General features: G+C 45.0%; 1 protein-coding gene across 5 annotated transcripts in view; it reads left to right on the top strand.

Annotated features, from left to right (window-relative positions):
• Positions 1 to 25,287, top strand: part of FAM184B (family with sequence similarity 184 member B) — a 152,333-nt gene that overhangs the window by 75,570 nt on the left and 51,476 nt on the right. For all 5 annotated transcript variants that reach the window (XR_013446295.1, XR_013446296.1, XM_036072089.2 and 2 more), the window contains exons 4-6: positions 1,088 to 1,227; positions 1,777 to 1,983; positions 24,867 to 24,977. Coding sequence is in view for 3 of the 5 variants with exons in the window: in XM_036072089.2 (XP_035927982.2) it covers positions 1,088 to 1,227; positions 1,777 to 1,983; positions 24,867 to 24,977 (458 nt within the window). In the remaining 2 variants the exon portion in view is untranslated. The remainder of the gene's footprint in view (positions 1 to 1,087; positions 1,228 to 1,776; positions 1,984 to 24,866; positions 24,978 to 25,287) is intronic.

Below are 25,287 nucleotides of genomic sequence, written 5' to 3'. Positions count from 1 at the left end.
CCAGGCAGGGCACGGGTGAGCTGCCACCCGGAGCTGCCACAGTGCAGAGAGCTAAAGGCATGGTGCAGCGGAACCCCTTGCCCCCCAGAAACTTCTTCACCAGGCTCACCGCACGCCTGACCTCCTCAGCACTGGCTTCTCCTCCACGCTTAAGCAACACTTCACATTTCTCCCATCATTTCACACAGTGACGCTACCGGGTCTTCCCGATAGTTCTGTGAGTGGGGGATGTCATTGTCTCCTGTGGTCCAGATGAAGAAATGAGGCTGCGGAAGGATAAGTGGCTAGCTCAAGGCCAGGGTCAGTGATAGAACAGGTGTGTGTATCTCAGCATATCTGACTCCAGAGTGCCTTCCTCTGAAGGAGGAGACTCCTTCATCAGAAAGTTCTTGAATACCTACCGTGTGATCAGCTTGATACTAGGAGATATAACAAAGGCACAAAACATGGACTCTGCCCCCAGGGAGCTTATGGGACAGTGACTTGACAGCCCGGAGCACGCTTTGGCATCATGCAGTGGCCCAGGCACCAGGGGAATGAAGCGTCCTGGAAAGAAGTCACCATGGGCCGGAAAGGTGTGGAGGAGGAGAGGTTTGAGTTGGAACCAGAAGTGTGTGGAGGATTTCGTGCAGTGTTTTCAAAAGTGGGGCAGGGATACCTCCTGACAATATGGGAAAGAAAACAATGAGCATCTCTAGTTATATTTATTTTTTGTCTTATCTTTTACATTTAAATCTTTTGAAAAAAAAAAAAAAAAAAAGAGTAAATCTTTTGAATGCATATATATCCAGGAACATGCTCAACGGTTTTTTTCGACGTACAGAAAGCATGATCAAAACATTTTGACGATGACTAGTTTAAGAAGCTAGAACAGGGCAACCGTTTGAACTCAAGATGCTGCTTGAGCAAAGACAACAGTCACCACTTTGACCGTGCTTGAGGACTAGAAGGCCACAGAGCAGGAAGACCACCAGGCAGTGGGGGGCAGAATAGTCGAATAGCAGAATGGGTACCTGACTGCAGAATACCTTGAACACAAGGTCAAGGTCAAGCACATTTTAAATGATGTTGAGACTTATGCTTGCAGATGACATGAAGACGGAGCTAGTTTCAGAGAATGAAGTCCTAGGGAAGGCGAATGACCTGGAAGGCCGCAGTCTCCATCCTCAGCAGGACCCAAACTTTCCCAAGGAGTGTCCGTACACCAAAGGAGGCCCAGAGGCACAGGTAAGGTCTGACCCAGCCCTGGGAATGGAGAAGTCACAGGAGGTTTTGCTGGAATGAGCTTCGGGTAGAGGCCAATCCCCAACTATGACAGAGCTACTTGGTAGCAACAGGTCCCGTGGTTTGAGGGGTGGATGTGTGGGTGTGAAGTTCCAGCTAACTTCCTGCCATTTGAAATTAGGAGACTAAGAATATAGCAGAATTCTCCAACTTCTATCGTTGGCTCCTGGGAAACTGGAAACTTGCATAGGATTCCCACTATCTGTTCCCCAATCAAAACAAACAAAGCATTCTTTAGACACTGCTAGAGTGGGCTGGAATATCGATCCCGTGACCACAGGTACAGGATTCCAAGGAGACTTTTGCTGATGGTGGATAAAGTGAAGGCTCTTACGAATATCAGATCCATAGTCTTATGAACTTTATGGCCCCTTGCACTACGTGCGGTAAAATCAGTGTGTAAATGTTGTAAACGTTGTACCAAAGAGAAACTGATTCCCTGCTCCTCACCCCACGCTGGCAGGTTTACAAGGCCCTTTCTCTTGTTTATAGACCAAGAAAGAGGCAAGTATTGAGACGGAATATATGAAGCAACAATATGAAGAAGACCTTCGTAAAATCAAACATCAGACAGAAGAGGAGAAGAAACATCTCAAAGACCAGCTAGTGAAGCGACTGGAAGACTTAGTGAAGAAGCACACCCTAGAAATCAAGTCTGTTCGCTCGTCGGTGGAGGCAGAGAGGAGGAAGCTGCAGAAGGTGGGATCTCCTCCCATAGACTCTGTTCAGATTCATTCTCCTCTCCTCTACCTCCCTCCTTTTCTCTTGTATTTCTTCGTCCCTTCCTCAGACACTTACTGAGCTCCTGCTGTGTACACATCTCTGTTATTTGTCTGACCAAGGAAGTTGAGGGTGTTTTGAAGGAGACAGGGACACCCCTAAGGCTGTGAGCAGGTAGGGCTTAGAGTCATTGACATGAGGTAGAATTGTATCCTCTGAGCATTTAACTGAGGGACATTCAAGTCTCCTCAGCAAAAACAGAGAGAAATAACATGAAGCAAGCCCTCAGGCCCTAGCCGACTGCCTGTATCCACATCCCAGCGCTGCCACCCTCCAGCTCTGTGAGCCTAGTGGGTTACTGAGCGCCGGCCCCTCAGAGGGAAAACTTGCACGCCTGAGGTTCCGAATTTATAAAGCAGATGATGATAATAGCACCTCCTAGAGTAGCTGTGAGGATTAAATGAGGTAATCTGTGTGGAAAACACAAAGCATAGTACATGCCTGGGGGCCTAATAGGCAGATGCAGGTCATTAATCAGTGGCTTGCCAATGTGAGAGAAGATTCTCAGCCTCTGGGTACTGTTCCAACTTCCCACCAAAGAGGGCAGCTTTCTGCTGAGAAGGAATGCAAAGCCTCATCTCTTCATGTCTGTTGGGAAAAGCAAATAACATTTGTGATGTTTTAGGGAAAGAATGAAGTGTAAATCAATAATATTGTGAACGTAGCCTCTTTATCCTGCGAGAGCCTACGTTATCAGCTTTGACTCTGCTGAAAGACGATCGTATAGCCCTGAGGAATGCAGTGTTATGCGGTGGTGAGGAGTAGTAGGTACTCGATAAATGTATGTGTTGGGTAAATAAACGAACTCACAAAAGACCCAGACTGGTCATGGTCTACAGAGTCTTGACACGTCCACTAGCAGTATGACTTAACCTCTTTGAAACATGATTTCTAAAATAAGGATAAATACTTTGAGGGCTTGTTCTGTGGATTCCTTATGGTATTATATAAAAACTCTTAGTTCAGGGTCGCCTGGGTGGCTCAGTCGTTAAGCGTCTACCTTCGGCTCAGGTCATGATCCCAGGATCCTGGGATCGAGCCCCGCATCGGGCTCCCTGCTCAGCAGAAGCCTGCTTCTCCTTCCCCCACTCCCCCTGCTTGTGTTCCCTCTCTCGCTGTGTCTCTCTCTGTCCAATAAATAAATAAAATCTTTAAAAAAAAAACAAAGCAAAACTCTTAGTTCAGTGTACAACAGGCAGTAAAAGTTCGATAAACAGTGGCTATGATTAGGTACCATGTGCACTGGGTGACCTCATGTGTGTTAATATCGGTCAGTGCCTACGATATTTTTTTTATTATTTTTCATATTTTGGGTGTGCTCACTATACTTTGTAAAGCACTTAATTCCTAGGAGTACATTGAATCTTCCCAATAGGATTACAAAATGCATATTCATATCTTATTTTATTTTTAAAAAATTTTTTAAATATTTTATTTATTTGAGAGAGAGCACGTGCACAAGGTAGGGGGAGGGGCGGGGGGGAGGGAGAAGCAGACTCCCTGCTGAACGAGGAGCCCGATGAGGGGCTCGATCCCAGGACCCTGGGATCCTGACCGGAGCCAAAGGAGGCAGCCGCTCAACCGACTGAGCCACCAGCTGCCCCAACGGGTGTTCATATTTTAGAGGTAAGAAAACGGAGGCTCAAAGATGTTATATATCAACTCATTGAGTGCTGGAGCCAGTATTAAAACCTGATAGCCTGAGTCCAGAGCCCATGGTTTCCCCCGCGCTGTGCTGGGCAGGAGGCAGCTGTGTGGAAAGCATTTTCCTCCCATGAGCTGCGAGGGGTCACACAAATCCAATGCTCAGACAAATAGCTGAGCACTCTATCCAGAGCCACAGGCAGCGGGAGGAACAGTGGCTCTCCCAGAACGACAGGTTGCCCTGGTAACCTGCTAGCCAAGCCTGACTCTGACTGTAGAAGTCCCATTTCGGCTTTAATCAGGGGGCCTGAGTCCATTTGGGAAATGAATCGTATAGAAATAAATTATGTTTCCCTCCTGGTTTGGGGTGGGGCTTTGCTTCCCCCCCTTTTTTTGAGGGCCTTTTAGACCATTTACATTGAATGTAGTTATCACTAAGTCTCCCATCTTGCTGTTTTTCTCTTTGTCACATCTGTTCTCTTTTCTTTTTACTTCTTTTTCTGTTTAGTTTTGATTCATTGAATTTACTTCTTGTACGCCCTTTTTTATCTTCACTAATGACTTATTTCGCTTTTTTTCCTTTTTTTTTTTCATCTGGGAGGGGTGTTCTCGTGGTTGCTCTAGGATTTACAGCATGCGCCTTTAATTTATCACCGCCACCAAATACTATTTACTTCATGCATGTATATATGACTTCACCGTACAAACCCTGCAACAATACATCTCCATTTATTCCTTCCTGACCTTTGTACGGTTGTTGTTATATGTTTTACTTTATGCATGTTACAAACTCAACAGTGTATTGCTTTTATATTTCCTTAAAAAGCCAATTATTTTCTTAGGGGAAAGTTTTAAATGAGAAAAAATATTTCTTATAAAATTTATATTTTTAAATTATAATCTTATAGTTATCCTTTCCCATTTCCCATTTCTACAGTCTTTGTTGCTCTGGCCTGAAGAACTCCCTTTCACATTTCTTGTGGTGTAAGTCCCCTCACAGCAAATTATCTCTGTTGTTATATATCTGAAAATGTCTTTATTTTGCCTTTATTTTTGCTAGATATAGAATACTAAGTTTAGAGGTTTTTGTTTTTTTTTTTTCAAAACATTAAAGATGTCATTCAGCATTTTTTGGTTTGCATTTTCTTCTAATGAAAGCTTGGCATCTCCTCCTAGTCCCCCTGCGTATAATAAGTCCACTTTTGAGAGGTTCTCTTTGTCACTGGTTTCCACACCTTGATTATGGTATGCCATGTATGATTTTTTTGTATGTATGTTCTTCTGCTTGGGGTTCATTGAATGTCCTGGATCTGTGGGTTTATAGTTTTTTCCAGTTTGGAAATTTTAAGGCCATCTTCTTTTCTGACCTCCCCTCCTTCTGATATTGTCCTATAAGTCACTGAAGCTCTGGTCATTTATTTTTGGTCTCCTTGTCTCTCTGTGCTTCAGTTTGGAAAGTTTCTGTTGCTCTATCTTCAAGTTCATTTATCTTTTTTCTTTTTTTAAAGCCTATTGGGTTTATTTTTTCATTTCCACATTCCATTTGATCCTCCTTTACAGTCTCCCTTTTTCTCCTCATTCTGTTTGTTTTCCTTTAATTCTTGGGCATGTTTATAATTGCTCTTTTAGCATTGTCATCTGACATTTGGGTTTTCTTTTCCCTATGGTTGAGTTTTCTCCTGGTTATGAGTCCCATTTTCCTGCTTCTTTGGATATTCAATAATGTTTTATTGGCTGCTGGACATTAAGAGTGTTAACTTATTGAAAGACCGCATTTTGTTATCACCCTTTCTTGAGTGCTGAATTTTGTTTTGGCAAGCAGTTAAATTACTTGTGAATCAGCTTCATCTTTGCCAGACTTATTCTTTTTATTGTTAAGAGGTACCATTTTCCAGACTTTTTAGAACTTTGTTAGGATGACTTTAGTGTAGTGTTTGCTCTGGTGCCATTTTAGCTTTACTACTGAAGTGTGACCCTTCATGGGGTCTAATGCCACGTGTATTGATTAATATTGGTGTTATTATGACTGCTGATGGTGACTCTGAGTGACATTTTTGACTTTGTACTCATTGACTCTTGCTGTTGCACCACAAACTTTATTATAAATACATTCCGATACCAAAAGATTGAGATTATTCCCTGCATATTCTCAGACCATAATGCTTTAAAACTGGAACTCAATCACAGAAAAAATTTGGAAGAAATTCAAACACTTGGAAGCTAAAGACCACTCCGCTCAAGAATGCTTGGGTCAACAAAGACATCAAAGAAGAACTTAAACAATTCATGGAAACCAATGAGAACGAAACACATCGGTCCAAAACCTATGGGATACTGCAAAGGTGGTCCTAAGGGGGAAATACATAGCCATCCAAGCCTCACTCAAAAAAGTAGAAAAAACCCGAATTCACCAAATAACTTTACACCTTAAAGAACTAGAGAAAAAGCAACAAACGTTGCCTAAGCCACACATTAGAAGAGAGATAATTAAGATTAGAGCAGAGATCAATGAATTAGAAACCAGAAACACAGTAGATCAGATCAACGAAACTAGAAGTTGGTTCTTTGAAAGAATTAATAAGATCAATAAACCACTGGCCAGACTTATCCAAAAGAAAGGACAAAGGACCCAAATTAATAAAATCATGAATGAAAAGGGAGAGATCATGACTAACACCAAGGAAATAGAAACAATTATTAGAAATTATTATCAACAACTATTACCAATAAATTAAGCAACCTGGAAGAAATGGATGCCTTCCAGGAAACTTATAAACTCCCAAGACTGAAACAGGAAGAAATTGACAACCCGAATAAGCCAATAATCAGTAACGAGATTGAAGCAGTGATAAAAACCTCTCAAAAAACAAGAAGAGTACAGGGTCTGATGGATTCCCTGGGGAATTCTACCAAATATTCAAAGAAGAAATAATACTTACTCTCCTGAAGCTGTTTCAAAAAATAGAAACAGAAGGAAAGCTTCCAGACTCAGTCTATGAGGCCAGCATTACCTTAATCCCCAAACCAGGCGAAGACCCCATCTTTGGGGTCTTTTGGAGAATTTCAGACTGATGTCCCTGATGAATAGGGATTCCAAAATCCTCAACAAAATCCTAGCTAATAGGTCCAACAATACATTAAAAGGATTATCCACCATGAACAAGTGGGATTTATCCCCATGATGCAAGGGTGGTTCAACATTTGCAAATCAATTAATGTGATAGAACACATTAATAAGAGGAGAGAGAAGAGCCATATGGTCCTCTCAATTGATGCAGAAAAAGCATTTGACAAAATACAGCATCCTTTCCTGATTAAAACTCCTCAGAGTATAGGGATAGAGGGAACATTCCTCAAGTTCGTAAAATCCATCTATGAAAAACCCACAGCGAATATCATCCTCAATGGGGAAAAGCTGAGAGCATTTCCATGAAGATCAGGAACACGACAAGGATGCCCACTCTCACCACTATTGTTCAACATAGTACTAGAAGTCCTAGCAACAACAATCAGACAACAAAAAGAAATTAAATTTTTTCAAATTGGCAAAGAAGAAGTCAAACTCTCTCTCTTCGCAGAAGACATGATACTTTACGTGGAAAATCCAAAAGACTCCACCCCCAAATTACTAGAACTCATACAGCAATTCAGTAATGTAGCAGGATACAAAATCAATACACAGAAATCAGTTGCTTTCTTATACACTAACAACACAACTGTAGAAAGAGAAATTAGAGAAACGATTCCATTTACAGTAGCACCAAAAACCATAAGATACCTCGGAATAAACCTAACCAAAGAGGTAAAGGATCTATACTCTAGGAACTACAGAACACTCATGAAAGAAATTGAAGAAGACACAAAAAGATGGAAAAATATTCCATGCTCATGAATTGGAAGAATAAACATTGTTAAAATGTCTATGCTACCCAGAGCAATCTATACCTTCAATGCCATCCCGATCAAAATTCCAATGACATTTTTCAAAGGGCTAGAACAGGCAATCCTAAAACCTGTATGGAATCAGAAAAGACCCCAAATCACCAAGGAAATGTTGAAAAAGAAAAACAAAGCTGGGGGCATCACGTTGCCTGATTTCAAGCTATATTACAAAGCAGTGATCACCAAGACAGCATGGTACTGGCACAAAAACAGACATGTAGACCAATGGAACAGAATAGAGAGCCCAGATATGGACCTTCAACTCTATGGTCAAATAATCTTCGATAAAGCGGGAAAAAATATGCAATGGAAAAAAGACAATCTCTTCAATAAATGGTGCTGGGAAAATTGGACGGCTATATACAGAAGAATGAAACTCGATCATTCTCTAACACCATACGCAAAGATAAACTCAAGATGGATGAAAGACCTCAACGTGAGACAGGAATCCATCAAAATCCTAGAGGAGAACATAGGCAGTAACCTCTTTGACATTGGCCACAGCAACTTCTTTCAAGATACATCTCCAAAGGCTAGTGAAACAAAAGCAAAAATGAACTTTTGGGACTTCACCAAGATAAAAAGCTTCTGCACAGCAAAGGAAACAGTCAACAAAACAAAGAGGCAACCCACAGAATGGGAGAAGATATTTGCAAATGACACTACAGACAAAGGGCTGATATCTAAGATCTATAAAGAACTTCTCAAACTCAACACTCAAAACACAAATAATCAAGTCAAAAAAATGGGCAGAAGACATGAACAGACACTTCTCCAAAGAATGGCTAACAGACACATGAAAAAATGTTCATCATCATTAGCCATCAGGGAAATCCAAATCAAAACCACACTGAGATACCACCTTACACCAGTTAGAATGGCAAAAATTGACAAGGCAGGAAACAACAAATGTTGGAGAGGTTGTGGAGAAAGGGGAACCCTCTTACACTGTTGGTGGGAATGCAAGTTGGTACAGCCACTTTGGAAAACAGTGTGGAGGTGCCTCAGAAAATTAAAAATAAAGCTACCCTATGACCCAGTAATTGCACTCCTGGGTATTTACCCCAAAGACACAGATGTAGTTAAAAGAAGGGGCATATGCACCCCAGTGTTCGTAGCAGCAATGTCCGCAATAGCCAAACTGTGGAAAGAGCCAAGATGCCCTTCAACAGATGAATGGATAAAGAAGATGTGGTCCGTATATACAATGGAATATTACTCAGCCATCAGAAAGGATGGATACCCAACTTTTACATCAACATGGATGGGACTGGAGGAGATTATGCTAAGTGAAATAAGTCAAGCAGAGAAAGTCAATTATCATATGGTTTCACTTATTTATGGAACATAAGGAATAGCATGGAGGACATTGGGAGAAGGAAGGGAAAAATGAAGAAGGGGAATCAAAGGGGGAGACGAACCATGAGAGACTATGTACCCGAGAAACAAACTGAGGGTTTTAGAGGGGAGGGGGTGGGGAGATGGTTTAGCCCAGCGATGGGTATTAAGGAGGGCACGTACTGCATGCAGCACTGGGTGTTATACGAAATCAATGAATCGTGGATCTCTACATCAAAAACTAATGATGTATTGTATGGTGACTAACATAACAATAAAGTAAAATTAAAATAACTAAATAAATAAATACATTCCAAATAGTAACGTTTCTTCTCAAAACAAGTTAATATATTTTCCTTTAAAAACATGGAGTCCAGACGATGACGTCAGTTGGGGCACAGTGAGAACCACCTGGTGATGGCCAGCTGAGTTGCCTGGTGATTGGCCACATGAGCAAGGCCAAGCTGAGAGCCCCCTGGTGATTGGCTGGGGCACAGTGGCACCCTCACGAGGAGCTGGGATGAACCCTGGCTGTTAGAAAAACCCAGCGCATGCCCAAGGCACTGCTGGAGGGAGAGAGGGCTCCTCCATCAGGCAGCTATGACTGGGGTATGCTTCACGGTTCTCCATTCCTGCTAATGGCAACTTCTCCCCTAAATGGTCCTGCCCCAGCCTCTCACCCACACTCTTCACTCCACTTCATGTTCACGTCTACCTTTCTGCCCCTCTGGGGTCCCGTGAGTCCTTTTGCCAGCACTCAGCACCACCTGGACCCAGGCCCCACTGCAGGACTGGCCAGACCACCCAATTACTCAGTCCCGTTTGGCAGAAAGGTGGGGGGCTCTGAGAATCACAGTTCAGTGGACCCTCACCCAGTCGGGCAAAGCTCCTCTAGTCCTCTGGGGTCATAGCCTGGCTCGGCACAGGGAAGCCAGTGGTATGTCCTGAAGGTCCCCTGGACATTCTGCTGAACTGGAGCCTTGTGTCCAGGGTCAGCACAGGAAAAACTAATCCTCTAGACACATAGTGAAGTGTGAACACACCAACCCCACAGCGCAGAGTGAGAGAATCTCCCAGAAATATAGCTGATGGGGACGTCTCTGACCCAACTCAGGATGGGGCCAACAAGTCTCCAGGATGCTAGGCTGACTGGGAGCCCTCCAAATCAACAGAGCATAGGACAATTGAGTCTTCCAGATGGGCCAACAAAGAACCCTTCGACCAGGAGCTCACTGACCCAGATCATCACTAGGCAACCAAATCTCCTGGACCTTCAGATGATGGGGAATTCTCCAAAACCAACTCAGCATAGGGCAGTAAATCCTCAGGATAGTGAATCAGCTGAGTGCCCTTGTACCACAAGTCCTCTGACCCAGCTCAGCATGGAGCAAATGAGTTGCCTAGACACTGGACTCACCGAGAGCCCTCCAACTGGGAGCCCTCAACCCAGCAGAGCACAGGGCATTTGAGTCCTCCAGACACCAAGCCAACCAGGAGCCCTGTGACCCAGCTCATCACAGGGTGAACTAATCCCCCAGACATCTAGCCATTCACAAGCTTTCTGACCCAGATCAGCAGAAGGCAAACAAGTCCCCCAGACCCTTTGCCAATGGGGAATTCTCTGAACCAATTTAACACAGGGCTATGGAGTCCCCCAGACACTGGGTCCACCAGGAGCCCATCGACCCAGTTCAGCACAGAGCAAATTAATTCCCTGGACACCTCGCTGATGGGGAATTCTCTGAACCAACTTAGCACAGGGCAAAGATTCCCCAGGACAGCAAGCTGACTGAGTGCTCTTGGACCAGGAGTACTCTGACCCCACTTAGAATGGGGCAGATGAATTCCCCAGACATCTGATGGACTAGGAGCCCTCCAGCCGGAAGCCATCCCACCCAGTTCAACACAGGGTGAATGAGTTCCCCGGACACACTGCAGACCAGAAGCTCTCCTACCAGTCAGCAAAGGGCAAATGAGTCCCCCAGCCACCCAGACAACTTCGAGCCCACTGACACAGTTCAGCATAGAGCAAAGTGAGCCTCCCAGACACCGCCGTTTGGGAGCCTTCTGACTGTGAGCCCTATAACCTGGCTTAGTTCAGGGCAAATGAGCCCCTGTATACCCAAGTGACTGGGAGACCTTTGACTTGGCTCAACACAGGGCAAATGAGGCCCAGGGACACCCAGGGAACTCTCCCACCCCACTCAGCATTGGATAAGCAAGTCCCCTGGACAATCGACTGAATGCAAACCCTCCAAGCAGAGGGAGCCCTCTGACCCAGCTCACCACAGGGCAAAAGAGTCCCCTGGACCCCTGCCCAACTGGGAGCCCTGCCACCCTGGCTCAGCGAAAGGTGAGTGAGTCTACCAGACACTCGACAGGCCAGGAATTCCACCCATCTCAGCGTGGGGCCAAAGATTCCCTTGGATGCCTGGCTGACCAAGAGCTTAGTGCAGGGAAAATGAGTCCCCGGGACATCTGTCTTCCAGTGGAGGAGCCAGGACAGAGGCTGTCTGCAAAGGTAGAGGCTCCTCCCCCTGTTGGAGGCTGCCTCCCAAATGGCCCTCAGCCCTCTGGCCTGGAACCAACTCCAGCCTGGTATCCCAGTGGCACACCATTTGGGGAGCCTACATCTTGTGGGGGGTTCTCTTCGGAAGGAGCGTGCCTTAACTGAGATAGACTGAAAGCTGAAAGAGTTGCCCCTGGAAATGAAACGCATCGATAAATCTTTGGCAGCGTTCATCAGAAAGTCTGAATTTATGAAGGAAGCTTTTAATACAAGGAGGGAAAGGAATAAATCTCTCTTTCAGAAAGTGTCTGAGCTAAAAGATGTGCTCTTAACGTGGAAGAAGAAAACGAGAGATTGAGAAGTCTGCTTTGTCACTGGGTGTCACAAGAATTAAAGAACACCTTGCCCGAGAGCCAGGCCTCCCTGGCCACGGCCTGAGATGCAGAGGAGGCTGAGAGCATGTTCCAGGGGAGACCCAGGCCAGTGTGGAGGAGTCGTCGGCTGAGCCTCTCCAGGCTCACAACCGGTGCTCCCACCTGCAGGGGGAGTGGAGGCCTTACAAGAACAGGCTAAGCTGTGGGGTCAGAGGCAGGCCGATGTTCGTGAGCTGAGAGCTTTGTCAGCAACATGCATGGCTTCCTGGAAGTGTTGGCCCATGGAAACGGCGATGTCCCCACCAATGGCCACCCAGGAGGGCGTAGAGAAGGAGCTGGGGTGGATTGGGGATCACGTCCTGGAGTGGGAGGTGACACGAATTTCAGGATTTCTAGGAACTCTAAATAAATGATTTAAAATAATTGATTTGAGATGAACAATCCCTGGGTGATCTCAATGCACGCGCTGGAATTGCGGGCACCACCATGCCTCATGAGTCACTGTATTCTCCAGAAGGTGGGCAGGGGTCGCCCTGGCTCTCCGTGGAGAACTGCCACTGAGCACAGCCTGCCTGTCCCTGTCAAACACTTTCATACACGTGGACTCCTTTAGATCTCAAAGCCAGCCACTGAGGTGGGTGCCATTCTGATAATAAAAGAGAAGCAGAAGGTCCTCACACAGTAATTCTGCAGAGACCATCTCTGGTCCAAGGTCTCACAGCCAGTTGGTGGCAAACCTTGGGTTTGGACCCTGATGTTACGGCTGTAAACTCCGGCCACAGCAGCAAGTGCTTCTCAGCTGCAGGCTCCCGATGGATGCAGACTTCGAAGAGCACATGTGAGGTGAAGACCAGGGTGGAGAAGGCCAGAGAGGGAGACCATTCCCTGTCTCTGGGGGAGGTGGTGTGGGGTGAGGGCGGTAGGTAGAGACTGGAAAGGGGCAGGATGGTGGGCTGTGTGCTCTGAGCCAAGGAAGCAAGGATTTGCGGGGAGAGATGTGGGATTCGCTCTGGCTGCTCTAGCTGTGGGGCTGGATGGAGGTAACAAGGCAGAGCAGGAGACAGGTGGGAACAGGTGCATCTGGGAAACAGGGGAGTGTCTGTGGACCTGGAGGGAGGTGGCCACTTCCAAGAGGCAGAGCTGAGAATTGGTGATGAATTGGATGCGGGGGTATGGGGAAGGAGGAGGAAACCCAGGCTCCAGGCTGGGCCCCTCCAGCTCCAGGGGCAGTAGGGTGGGAGCTCAAGGGAGGTGTGGATCCCAGTGAGCTGGGGCCCACCTGCAGCTCCAGCCAAGGTGGAGGTGGAGAGCCTGAAGTTGTGGCCCCCAGGGGGTGTTCAAATCAATGCGTTCCTAGCAACCGGGGGTAAACTAAGGAGAGTCGTGAAGAAGCTGGGTACGGGCGGGGGGTGGGCAGGGTGAACTTGACGGAGATTTGGGTGAGAGAGAGGCAAGCTTGTGCTTCTAAGATGGGTGGTGTCTGAGCCATTTTGAGGGTTGTTGGTTGTAGGAGCCAGTGGGGAGGGTGGTAGAGTTCAGGTAACTGGGACCTGAGGGGCGACTGGATCACTTCCGTGATCCAGCATTGAGAACATCCTCTGCTCAGCTGCTCAGACCCAGCTCACCTGCGCCCCCAGGGCCCCAGACATAGCAGCTTCTTGGAGATGAAGGGGCAGGACACCACTTTGGGGGTGTGATCTGCAGCTGCTCACCCCTTCCGAGTCCCTAGTTCCTTCATCTGTAAAACGCAGACAACTGAGGTGGTGGTGCAGGTCAGGGGGTGAGTGGGAGGCAGGAGATGGCAGATTGGGGAGGGGATCTGCAGGATCAGGGGGACAGATGGAGTCCTGAGGAGGATGGGAGGGAATGAGGGCGGGAGGGTTCACTGTGAGCCGGCTCCTTATCTTGGCCTTTTCCTTCCTGAAGGCAGAGCATCAGCTCTGGGAGGAGGGTGCTCTGGGTGCTGCCTCTGCCCCACACCTGTCCTTCTCTGTGCTGTTGGTCCCGGACTGCCCCAGCCCAGCACCAGCCCAGCCACAGCCCAGCACTAGACCCCTCCTTCCTCCTCCACCACTGCCTGGCACCCATAGGGTGGGGCCACTGGGCCCGCAGGGAAGTCTTGAGCTCCAGAGAGCCAGGGTGGGAAGGCTGGCTTTAGGGAGCTATTTTGGAACGTGTGGACAGGTATGGCCTTAGGATGGATGGATGGATGGATGGATGGATGGATAGATAGATTTATAGATCCACAGGAAGCTGCAGGTAATACAGAAAGGTCCCTTCATAAAGGCACCTATCACCCATTTTACCCCAGTGGTAACATCTTACATCACCGCAGAACAGTGTTAACACCAGGAAACTGACATGGGCATGATGTGCATGTCTGGTTCTACCATTGTATTGTGTTCATTCACGTAAGCCACAGCACAGCCCAGGCGCAGAACTGCTCTGTGAGCATGAAGATCTCCCTCAGGCACCCACCTTTGTCCCCACAATTCCTGCCTGTAGCCACTGCCAATCTGTTCTACATCTTGAGAGTTTTGTTCTTTTGAGAATGTTACATGAGTGAAATCCTACAGCGGTGACCTTTTGAGGGTGGTTGGTTTTTTTGTTTTCACTCAGCATAATGCCCCTGAGATCCAGCCAAGTTGGTGCATCAGTAGTTCTTTTTTCTTTATTGCTGAGTTGGATTCCATGTTATGGACATACTGTAGTTTGTTCACCCGTTCACCTTTGGGGGACATTTTGGTTGTTTCCAGTCTTAAGGCTATTACACATATAAACCTGCAGTGAACATTTGTGCACAGTGTTTTGTGTGAATTTAATTTTTCATTCTCTGGGATAAATGTCCAGGAGCATGATTGCTGGGTTATAGAGTTTATGTTTAGCTTTTGAAGAACGTATCAAACTATCTTACTAGAGCAACTGTAGCATTTACATTCTCACTAGTAATGAGTGAGAGATCCACATTCTCTCCAGCATTTGATGTTTTCACTGTTTATTTTAACCAGCTCTCCTACCAGGTGGGTAGTGATATAAAGGTTTTCATTTGCATTTCCCTAATGGCTAGTGTTGTTGAATATCTTTTCATGTACTTATTTGCCATCCATATACTCTCTTTGGTGAAATGTCTGTTCATGTCTTTTGCCCATTTTCTATTGGATAGTTCGGGGGGTTTTTTCCCTGTTGAGTTTTGAGAGATCTTTGTATATTCTACATACACATTTTTGTCAGATATGTGGTTCGCAAATATGTTCTCCTCTTCTGTAGCTTCTCTTTTCATTCTCCTAACAGGATCTTTAATAGGGCAAAAGTTTTTACTTTTTTTAAAAAAAGATTTTTTTATTATTTGAGGGGGGAGGGCAAAGGGAGAGGGAAAGAGAAAATCTCAAGTAGACTCTACAGAGCCCGATCCCATGACCCTGAGATCATGACCTGAGCTGAAACCAAGAGTCGGATGCTTAATCAACTGTACCACTGGGCACCCCAAAGTTTATATGTTTGCTAAAATCCGGTTTATCAAGTGTTTTCTTTTATGGATCATGCTTTTAGTGCCATGTCTAAGAACTCACCAAGCCCTATGGGCTTAAACAACAGGTATTAATTTTCTCACAGTTCTGGTGGCTAGAGGTCCATCATTAGGCTGCCAGTATGGTCAGTTTCTGTGAAGGGCCCTCTTCCTAGCTTGCAGACAGCTACCTTCTCACTGTGTGCTCACATGACCTCTCCTTTGTGCATGTGCATGGAGAGAGGGCAAGAGCTCTCTGGTGTCTTTTATAAGGATGCTCACCCCATCATGAAGGACCCACCCTCATGACCTAATCTCAACTTAATTACCTGCAGAGGCCCCACCTCCAAATGCATGGGGGTTTAGGACTGCAACATAGGAATTCGGGGAAGACACAATTTAGTCTGTAACGTGTGTGGATTTCTTTAGGTTTATCCTGTTTGGTTTTTGCTCAGTTTCTTGAATTATTAGGTTTATATCTTTTGCCAAATTTGGGAGATTATCATCCTTTTTTTTTAAGATTCTATTTATTTATTTGTCAGAGGGAGAGAGAGGGAGTGCTCAAGCAGGGGGAGTGGCAGGCAGAGGGAGAAGCAGGCTCCGCGCTGAGCAAGAAGCCCGATGCGGCATTCGATCCCAGGACCCTGAGACCATGCATGACATGAGCCGAAAGCAGATGCTTAACCAGCTGAGCCACCCAGGCATCCCCCATTTTTTCTTGAAATACTTTTTAACTCCCACTTTTTTTTCTTTTCTTGTTCTTGGATTCCAGTCACACAAATGTTAGAGTTTTTGCTACCTTTTCACAGGTTCTGTTCTTTCTTCCTTTTTCTTTTTTGTTTCCAGTCATTTTGTCTCTGTTGTTCAGATGAGACCTCATTTCTATTGTTCTGTTTTCATGTTTATGACTCTCCTCTAGATCCCTCTCCATTATGCTATATTGAGCCTATTTACTGTGTTTTTAAAATTTCAGTTATTGTGCTTTTTCAGTTCTTAATTTTCAACTTAGTTCTTCTTTGTATCTTCTGTTTCTTTGCTGAGACTGTTTTTCTTTTGTTTCAAGCATGTTTATGATTGCTTCTTGAAGCATTATTATGATGGCTACTTTAAGATTCATTAGGAAATCCCCAAACTTGTGTCATCTCGGTGTTGGGGGTCTTTGGATTGTCTAACTTATTCAAGATGACATTTTCCTGGTCCTTGGTATGATGACTGTTCTTAATTATATCTTGGATAATTTGGGTGTTAAGAGACTCTGGATCTTCTTAAACCTGGTGTGTCAGTGGGTGGTGGGTCTACAGAAGTGTGGCTAGCAAGTGCAGCTGCAGCTATGGCCCAAACCAGAAGGAGCAAATCAAAGCGTGGCCAGAACTACAGCTGCTCAGCCTGGCCAGACATGACTGGGAAATTAGAGGGCAAACGGTGTGGAAAGTCACATGATCATGGCAGTCTTCCCTGCAGACAGCGATGAGGACATGACAACTAAAAACATGTTGCTTGCTGTATTTATTCCTAAGGATGGATGAGAACTTTGTAGTGACCAAAACTCTGGTTGGGAGTGGGGAGTCCTCAGAAAATGTCTGCTTCTGTGTGTTGAGGACATTTGAGAAATTTAGTGTATGCTGCTGGTGGAAATCAGTAGGGATGGGCTTACCGGGATGGTTGGTATTGATGTAGGACTTGCTCAAAACTTATATCAAAGTAGCCCTGTCCTACTAGTATCCTCATCCTAGGCCTCATCTACCCAACACCACTCCCCACCCCCCAGAGGGAGCCTGGACCAGGATTCAAGCCCTGAGGATGGATGGACTGGCTCTGCCAATGGGCTGGCGCACTACACTGACCACAGATGGGACACTCATTCCTGTCCCTACCCACTCCCCTCAATTTCCTGCTTGGGAATGACCTCTGCCCTCATTCCCATCACCAAAGTGTAGTTAGAGGGGAAGAGAAGCCTGGTGGTCAGCCCACCTGGAAGCCCCAAAGGTCAGTCTCTCCTTCCTCCACGTCAGCCTGGGGTCCTCGCACATCCACCTGGGCACTCCCCCAGGGACTCCAGGACCAGGGGTCTCATGCAGGGTTCTTCCTCCAGGCAGCCACCCAGGACCATCCTGAGGCCTGGCCCAGTGGTAAGCCCCAAGTACCTGCCACCCTCTTGCTCAGGTTAGCCAAGGCCAGCCCCTCCCCTGGCACTGAAGAACCCAGGTGACACAGAACTGCTGCAGTAATTTGACTTTTCACGCCACCCCCAATTAGACAGAATGAGGGGAGTATCCGCATGCTTCCCAAAGCAGGGATCGGGCATTTCAACCCGAATCAGTCTACACCCAGAACGCCTGCCGATACACCCCATCATGTCTGGCCCCACAGACACAAGAGTTCATTCACTCAGGGCTAATGAATATGTATCTTTGGGAAATTCTTTTGCCGAAAATAACCCTGAAAGTTTTCCTGCACAGAAGTGGGTTTTTTGAAATGTAAGCGATGGCCTGAACCACACTCTCAAGGTCAGGCATTTCGGTTCCACAAAAGAAAACTGAAGATGAGCTCACCCTGTTTGTGCCATGCCCCTCAGTGTGGCAGTGGTGGAAGGACTGGACTGCAGGGTGGTGGGCGGGGGAGGGGGTGGCTTGGGTGCAGCTCAGAGATGCCCTGGGCTGGCCTGCAGGAAACAGGGTTCTGCAGCTGTTGCAGGACAGTCAGCCCGAAGGGAGCCTGGCTGCACAGCACTTGTAGAAGGCTGTGTAGACATGTTTTCCACTATGAAAAATGAAGGAAACGCTTGGGACAATGGTGCGCAAATCCAGAGAGGGTCACCCTGAGTCCCCGTCAGCAAGTGATCCCATTCTCCCACTTGCTCATGCCCCAAACCAAAGTGTCCTCCTGAGCTCCCTCCTCCCAGAATGCCCATCACCTTGGCTGTGCTCCCCTGGACCCAGCAGCTGTTCTCCACACCCTCCCCTCCTCCAACCGGGGAGCTTGAGCAATGGCTAAGCATGTCTGCTGCATCCTGCTGCCCTATTTGGGTTTATGGCTTCCAGGACACATGCTTCTCACTCCACCCAACCCTGGGGAGTTTCCCAGGCCTTTGTGTCACCCCCTCCTTTGCTGGTCACCTCCCCTGGAGTGCTCCTCTTCATCTCCATGCCCATGAGAATTCCCACAGAGAAAGCCTCCCCCCACAAAGTAGCCCATTGTCTAGCCTGGTCCATCCATCCCCTGAACTCACACAATGGTCCCAGTAGGCTTTAAGAGCCATTGTGATTGCTTCATTTGACTGTGATCCGTCCTCTAAAAAGTGACCTTGGTGGGCACAGGGACTGAACCCCTCAATCTAGTTGGTGCCCAGTAGGTATTTTCTACTAATGAACGCATTGTTCTTTAGGGCAGGTCACATTTAAAGAAACAGCCAAACTAAATCTAGGGCTATCCAGTATAAAGTAATATTTGAACAATAGCTTTTCGTCCATGGGTCCCACACTGACCCCCAAATGTTTATTCAGCACCTATACCTGAAAGCATTGTGCCGGTGAACAGGTCAGGGCACTGCCCTGGACCCAGTGTGGGCCTGCTCTGTTGTTGGGTGAACCACACATTGAATCCAAATGGAGACAAGTTCCTGGGGCAGAGGAAGCCTCAGGACAGAAAGACCACAGGTGTCAGGCGTCATGAAGCCCCAGCTCCCAGGGGCCCACAGTCACACGTTGCGGCTGCCTTCTAGACTCTGGGAGCTTCACAAAGACAGGGAGCGGGCACCTATCCTACCTGCCTTCCAGCCCAGCTCCTCAGGCCAGTAGGGCTGGTGGGGCGAGGTGGCTCTCTGGTGCCCTCATGTCCCTCTTGGCTGGTTCTCTGTGTGATCCCCCAGCATTTGCATTTCGGGCCCCTGCAGCCTCTGTTAGTAATATTTGATTGGATGCTGGACATTATGAATATTAGCTTGTTGAAAGTATAGATTTTTTAAAAAGATCATTTATTTATTTATTTGATAGAGCACACACAAGCAGGGGGAGCAGCAGGCAGAGGCATTCCAAATAGTAATTTTTCTTCCTGAAAAAAGTTAGCATGTTTCGTTTTCCTTTAATTTTTTAAAGATTTATTGTATTTATTTACTTTAGAAAGAGAGAATGAAACAGTGAGTGTGTGAGTCAGGGGAGGGGCAGAGGGAGAGAGAAAATCTCAAGCAGACTCTGCACTGAGTGTGGAGCCCGACTTCGGGCTCGATCTCAGGATCATGAGATCATGACCTGAGCTGAAAACAAAAGTCCAGCGCTTAACCACTGAGCCACCTCAACGTGTTTTCCTTTAAAGCACCAATTGAAATCTAGTAATTTTCTGTGGTTGCTCATTTGTTGCTCCCATCACTGTGGCTCCTTCATGTGTCTTCCCCCCCCCTTTTTTTTAAAGTTTATTTATTTAAGTAATCTCTACACCCAACATGGGCCTCAAACTCCATATGTCTATTTTTTAAATTACCTGTAATTGTGGACAGTCTAGACAAGGAAGCAGAAGGTGGGTGTGAGTCCTACTTTTACCTCATGGGATTTCTTCCATGTGAGACGGATGCAATAAAGCTTTTTCCCTGAGTACCATGAGAGTTCAGAAGAACAGTTTCTGGAAGTGCTCTGTGACTTCTGGAAATTAATGGCCCATGGAACCCTGTTCCAGGTATGGAATGGCATGCTGCAGTTTTTAGATTTGAAAGCACTAGTCTCCTTTTCCCTCATGTTCATATCCTTGTAGTTGTGTTTTTTTCTCTTTGCCTAGCTAGGAGATTGTTAAAGTTTCCTGTTGAAATCCTCAGGGTCACTTTGGACTGAGCTGGATATAAGCATGCTTTCCTCCCAATCTGTGTTCTCGAGATGACCCAGAGCTGTTTGTCTTCTGACAGAAAACTACATTATTCTGCACCTAAAATGAAGCTTCCAGGTGCCAAAAATCACTAATGAAGTCAGCTCTTTCCATCTGGTGACATTTTTTTTTCACTTTAGGTCCATTTGTCAAGGCAACAGCTGAAGCTGTGATTGATCACAAGGACTCTGGGAAGTTAGGCTGTGTAGAATTAGAAAAAGCCCTTGTTTTCTGCTAGGAATCTTTCTCCCAGGCGTCTACACTGTAGTGACCGAGAGCACACTTTGGCAGAGTTAGTGAGCGTCTTTACCGGAAAGCATGTTTAACAAAACTTTTATTCAACAAAAGCTTCAGTGACTAAGAAGCTAATCAATGAAATTAAAAAATCAGAATTTTTCTTTGTTTCTGTTGGTTCTTGGGAGCAAAAGGATAATTTATATGTCATTTTTAGCAAATGAACTTTCCAAACATCAAGCCCTGCAAAAGGGATCTTCGATTTACTGAAGAGATGATACCCATGCTAAGTGTCCACTTCATGTGACCTTACAATCTAATTGCATCCCCCTTTTCTTCTAAGTGCCTGACCTCAGGGCCACTGGCCTGAGCTGGACTTGGCCCCACAGAAAGTGTACAGGTGTCCTCCAGGTGATCAGTAGCAATATCTCTTTAGATGCTCAAGTCGGAAACCCAGTAGTCAGACATGACTTCTCCTTTGTGTGTCACATTCAGTCAGTCATCAAACCCATTCGTCCACTTCTTTGATGGCCCTGGAATATGTCCAGTTCCCCCTGTCCTTGGTGGTCGCACACTGATCCAGTCACCCACCATTTCTTGCTGGACCGTGCGATGATCTCCTTACTGGTCTCCCTGCATCCCTTCTCCCCACTTCCTTGAATCCAGTCTCCATTCCAGGGGGATCTTCTGAAAACTCAACCTTGGTTTCATACTCTCCCAAGGCCCCCTATCATCTTCATGGTGTAGTTCAAATTCCTTCACGTGGTTTTTAAGACCCTACATGGTTGGACTCCTGGTTGCCTCTCTTGCTTCATCCCACACCACTCCCCTGTTCAGTTCTGCTCTCCAGCTTTTTAGGTCACCATTCATTCCATATTCTTTCCCTTCTTGGCCTTAATGCCTAGCTCTCCCTTAAGGGGGATCACTCCCCCCCTCCACCACCCAAATTCACCTGTCTCATTTTGTCCAGTTTTTACTGATCCTACCTTCACATAGCTGTCACTACATTTCATTATAATCACCTATTTCCTACTTGTTGTCCCCACTGGGGAACCCTGTTCACTATTACCTCCAGTGTGTCAGAGCCAACTTCTACTGACTCCTGAGAGGCAGGTGTCACATCTTTTCCCAGCTCTCTGCTCAGTGACATCATGGTAGTAACTTGAAATCGGCCATAGTAGGAGTACTTATACATGGAAATCAACAAATGCTACAAAGCAGTTTGATTGATTGATTGATTGATTGGAAGCCAGTTGTTTAACATTTACCAGCACACAGTGACTGTATCCCTAGCCCCTTCAATACTTGGCATGTAATAGATATTCCATTGATATTGGTTGGTTGAATGAGTGAATGATAGGTTTCCATTTAACCCCATGTCATCCCAGGGAAATTTTGCTCTGATTTTAATATTTCCCTGCATCTGAGAATGTAGTTGGCTTTTTGACTTATGGAACACTGAGAATTGTGTCAGTAATGAGCATTCTCTTTTCTCACTTTACACTGTAAAACTTAAACCCAGATGTCTACCATGTCCCACCGCCACCCCCCCACCACCAATATTTATCAGATGTGGGGTATAATCGTAACATTTGTTTTCTTTTGAATTTCTTGTGTATTTCTTTTTTTTCTCAAAGATTTTATTTATTTGAGCAAGAAAGAGAGAGAGCACAAGCGGAGGGAGGGTCAGAGGGGGAGGTAGAGAATCCCAAATAGACTCTTCGCTGAGCATGGAGCCCCACATGGGCTCCATCTCACGACCCTGAGATCACGACCTGAGCTGAAACCGAGTCAGATGCCCAACCAACCAAGCCACCCAGGCACCCCATTGTTAATTTCTAATTTGTGTTTTCTTACAATATTTTATGACTATTGTAGGCTTCTTTTTTTTTTTAACTTGGAAGTAGAATTTAATAATTGTGAAGTTATTTCCTTTAAGTAATATTAAAAGCTGAGATCCAGAAGTAAATCAATGCCAGGAATAAAGTAATGGTTTATATAAAATGCTGCTGACTCTGGGTTTATTCATTCCAGTGACTTTTTAAATTAATAAATCAATCTTTTTTTAAATTTTAATTCCAGTGTAGTTAACATACAGTGTTATATTAGTTTCAGGTGTACAATATAGTGATTCAGCAATTCTCTACATTACTTAATGCTCACCAGAAGTGTACTCTTTAATCCCCATCACCTATTTCACCCATCTCCCACCCACCTCCCCTCTGGTAACCATCTGTTTGTTCTCTATAGTTAAGATTCTGTTTTTTGGCTTGTCTCTTTTTTTTCTCAGTTTGTTTTTTGTTTCTTAAATTCCACATATGAGTGAAATCATATGGTATTTGTCTTTCTAACTCTGAGTTATGTCACTTAACATTGTATTCTCTAGATCTATCCATATTGCTGCAAATGGCAATATTTCATCCTTTTTCATGGTTGAGTAATATTCCCCCCCTCTCTCTCTGTGTGTGTGTGTGTGTGTGTGTGTGTATACACCACATCTTCTTTAGCCATTGATCTATCAATGGACACATGGGCTGCTTCCCTTAATTTGACTCTTTTAAATAATGTTGCAATAAACATAGCGGTTCATGTAACTCTTTGAATTGGTGTTTTTATATTCCTTGGGTAAATACCCAATAGTTGAATTACTAAATCATATGTAATTTTACTTTTTATTTTTTGAGGATCTCCATACTGTTTTCTACAGTGGCTGCACCAGTTTGCATTCTCACCAACAGTACTAAGGGTTCATTTTTCTCCACATCTTTGCCAACACTTGTTGTTCCTTGTGTTTTTTATTTTAGCCATTCTGACAGGCATGAGGTGATATCTCATTGTGGTTTTGATTTGCATTTCCCTGGTGATGAGTGATGTTGAGCATCTTTTCATGTGTCTGTTGGTCATCTGGATATCTTCTTTGGAGAAATGTCTGTTCAAATCTTCTTCCCATTTTAAAATAGATTATTTGTTTTTTGGATGTTGTGTGTTCATTTTTTTAAGATTTTATTTTTAAGGGTGCCTAGGTGGCTCAGTTGGTTAAGCAACTGCCTTCGGCTCAGGTCATGATCCCGGAGTCCTGGGATCGAGTCCCACATCGGGCTCCTGGCTCAGCGGGGAGCCTGCTTCTCCCTCTGACCCTCTGCCTTCTCATGCTGTTTCTCTCTCCCTCCCTCTCTAATAAATAAATAAAATCTTTAAAAAAAAAAAAAAAGATTTTATTTTTAAGTAATCTCTACACTCAATGTGGGGCTCGAACCTACAACTCTAAGATTAAGAGTTGCATGCTCTGCCGACTGAACCAACCAGGCACCCTGAGTTCTATATTCTTTATATATTTTGAATACTAATCCTTTATTGGATATGTCATTTGCAAGTATCTTCTCCCATTCAGTAGGTTGTCTTTTAGTTTTGTTGATTGTTTCCTTTGCTGTGTAGAAACTTTTCATTTTGATGCAGTCCCAGTAGTTCATTTTTGCTTTTGTTTCCCTTGCCTCTAGAAAAACGTTGCTATGGTTGATATCAGAGAAATTACTGCCTGTGTTCTCTTCTAGGATGTTTATGGTTTCAGGTCTCATATTTAGGTCTTTAATCCATTTTGAGTTTATTTTTGTGTATGGTGTAAGAAAGTGGTCCAGTTTCATTGTTTTGCATGTAGCTGTCCAGTTTTCCCAACACCATTTGTTGAAGAGACTGTCTTTTTCCCATTGCATATTCTTGCCTCCTTCGTCAAGGAGGCATATAAACATGGATTTATTTCTGGGATTTCTATTCTGTTCCATTGACCTATGTGTCTATTTTTGTGGCAGTACCATACTGTTTTAAGCACTACAGCTTTTTAGTAAATCTTGAAATGTGGGATTGTGATACCTCTAGTTTTATTCTTCTTTTTCAAGATTACTTTGGATATTTTGGGTTCTTTCATGGTTCTATACAAATTTTAGAATTATTTGTTCCAGTTCTGTGAAAAATGCTGTTGGTATTTTGATAGGGTTTGCATTAAACCTGTAGATTGCTTTGGGTAGTATGGACATTTTAACAATATTTGTTCTCCCAATCCATGAGCATAGACTAGCTTTCCGTTTGTTTGGGTTGTCTTCAGTTTTTCTCATCAATGTTTTATAGTTTTCAGAGTACAGGTTTTTATCTCCTTGGTAAAGTTTATTCCTAGGTATTTTATTCTTTTTGGTGCAAGTGTAAATGGGATTGCTTTCTTAATTTCTCTTTCTGCTGCTTCATTATTAGTGGATAGAAATGCAATGGATTTCTGTAGATTAATTTTGTATCTTGCGACCTTTATTGTAAGCTTCTTTGAACCCCTTTGGGATAAGGCAGGGTGTGAATATGTACATGTCCTGTCCATGCGTTCATGTCTTGGATGTGGATAACTCTTCTAATCATCATTTAGGAAGTAGAAGCACAGTTGGAGGAAGTGAAGAAGAAGTCAGAAAATGAAATCAAGCAGCTGGAAGAAGAGAAAGCAGCCCTAAATGTGAAGCTCCAGAATTCTCTGCTAGAGGTAAATCCCGAATTAATGCAGTGCTTGGGAGTGATGGGTCTGGGTGGGAGTCTTGGCTAACTGAGATGCCAGGAATCTCAGAAAACTGGCCTGACTTCCGTACGTTCAGCATCCTTGGAAGAAAGGAAAGGACTTTGGCCTGACAAGAAATCTGTCTCGTGGGGCATAAATTTAGCTGCGAGTAACAGCCTGATTTATGGAGGCTTGACAAAGAGGCCTTTAATGTCTCGCATGAAAGGAGGCAGTAGGCTGCTGGGGTGGATTCTGTGTATAATGACATCAGGCCTGGTATATCTGAGATTCCCACAGT

Source organism: Halichoerus grypus, chromosome 3 (assembly GCF_964656455.1).
Source record: "Halichoerus grypus chromosome 3, mHalGry1.hap1.1, whole genome shotgun sequence".
Taxonomy (NCBI): domain Eukaryota; kingdom Metazoa; phylum Chordata; class Mammalia; order Carnivora; family Phocidae; genus Halichoerus; species Halichoerus grypus.
Note: the sequence above shows the minus strand (reverse complement) of the source record. Positions and strands in the feature narration are given on the sequence as shown.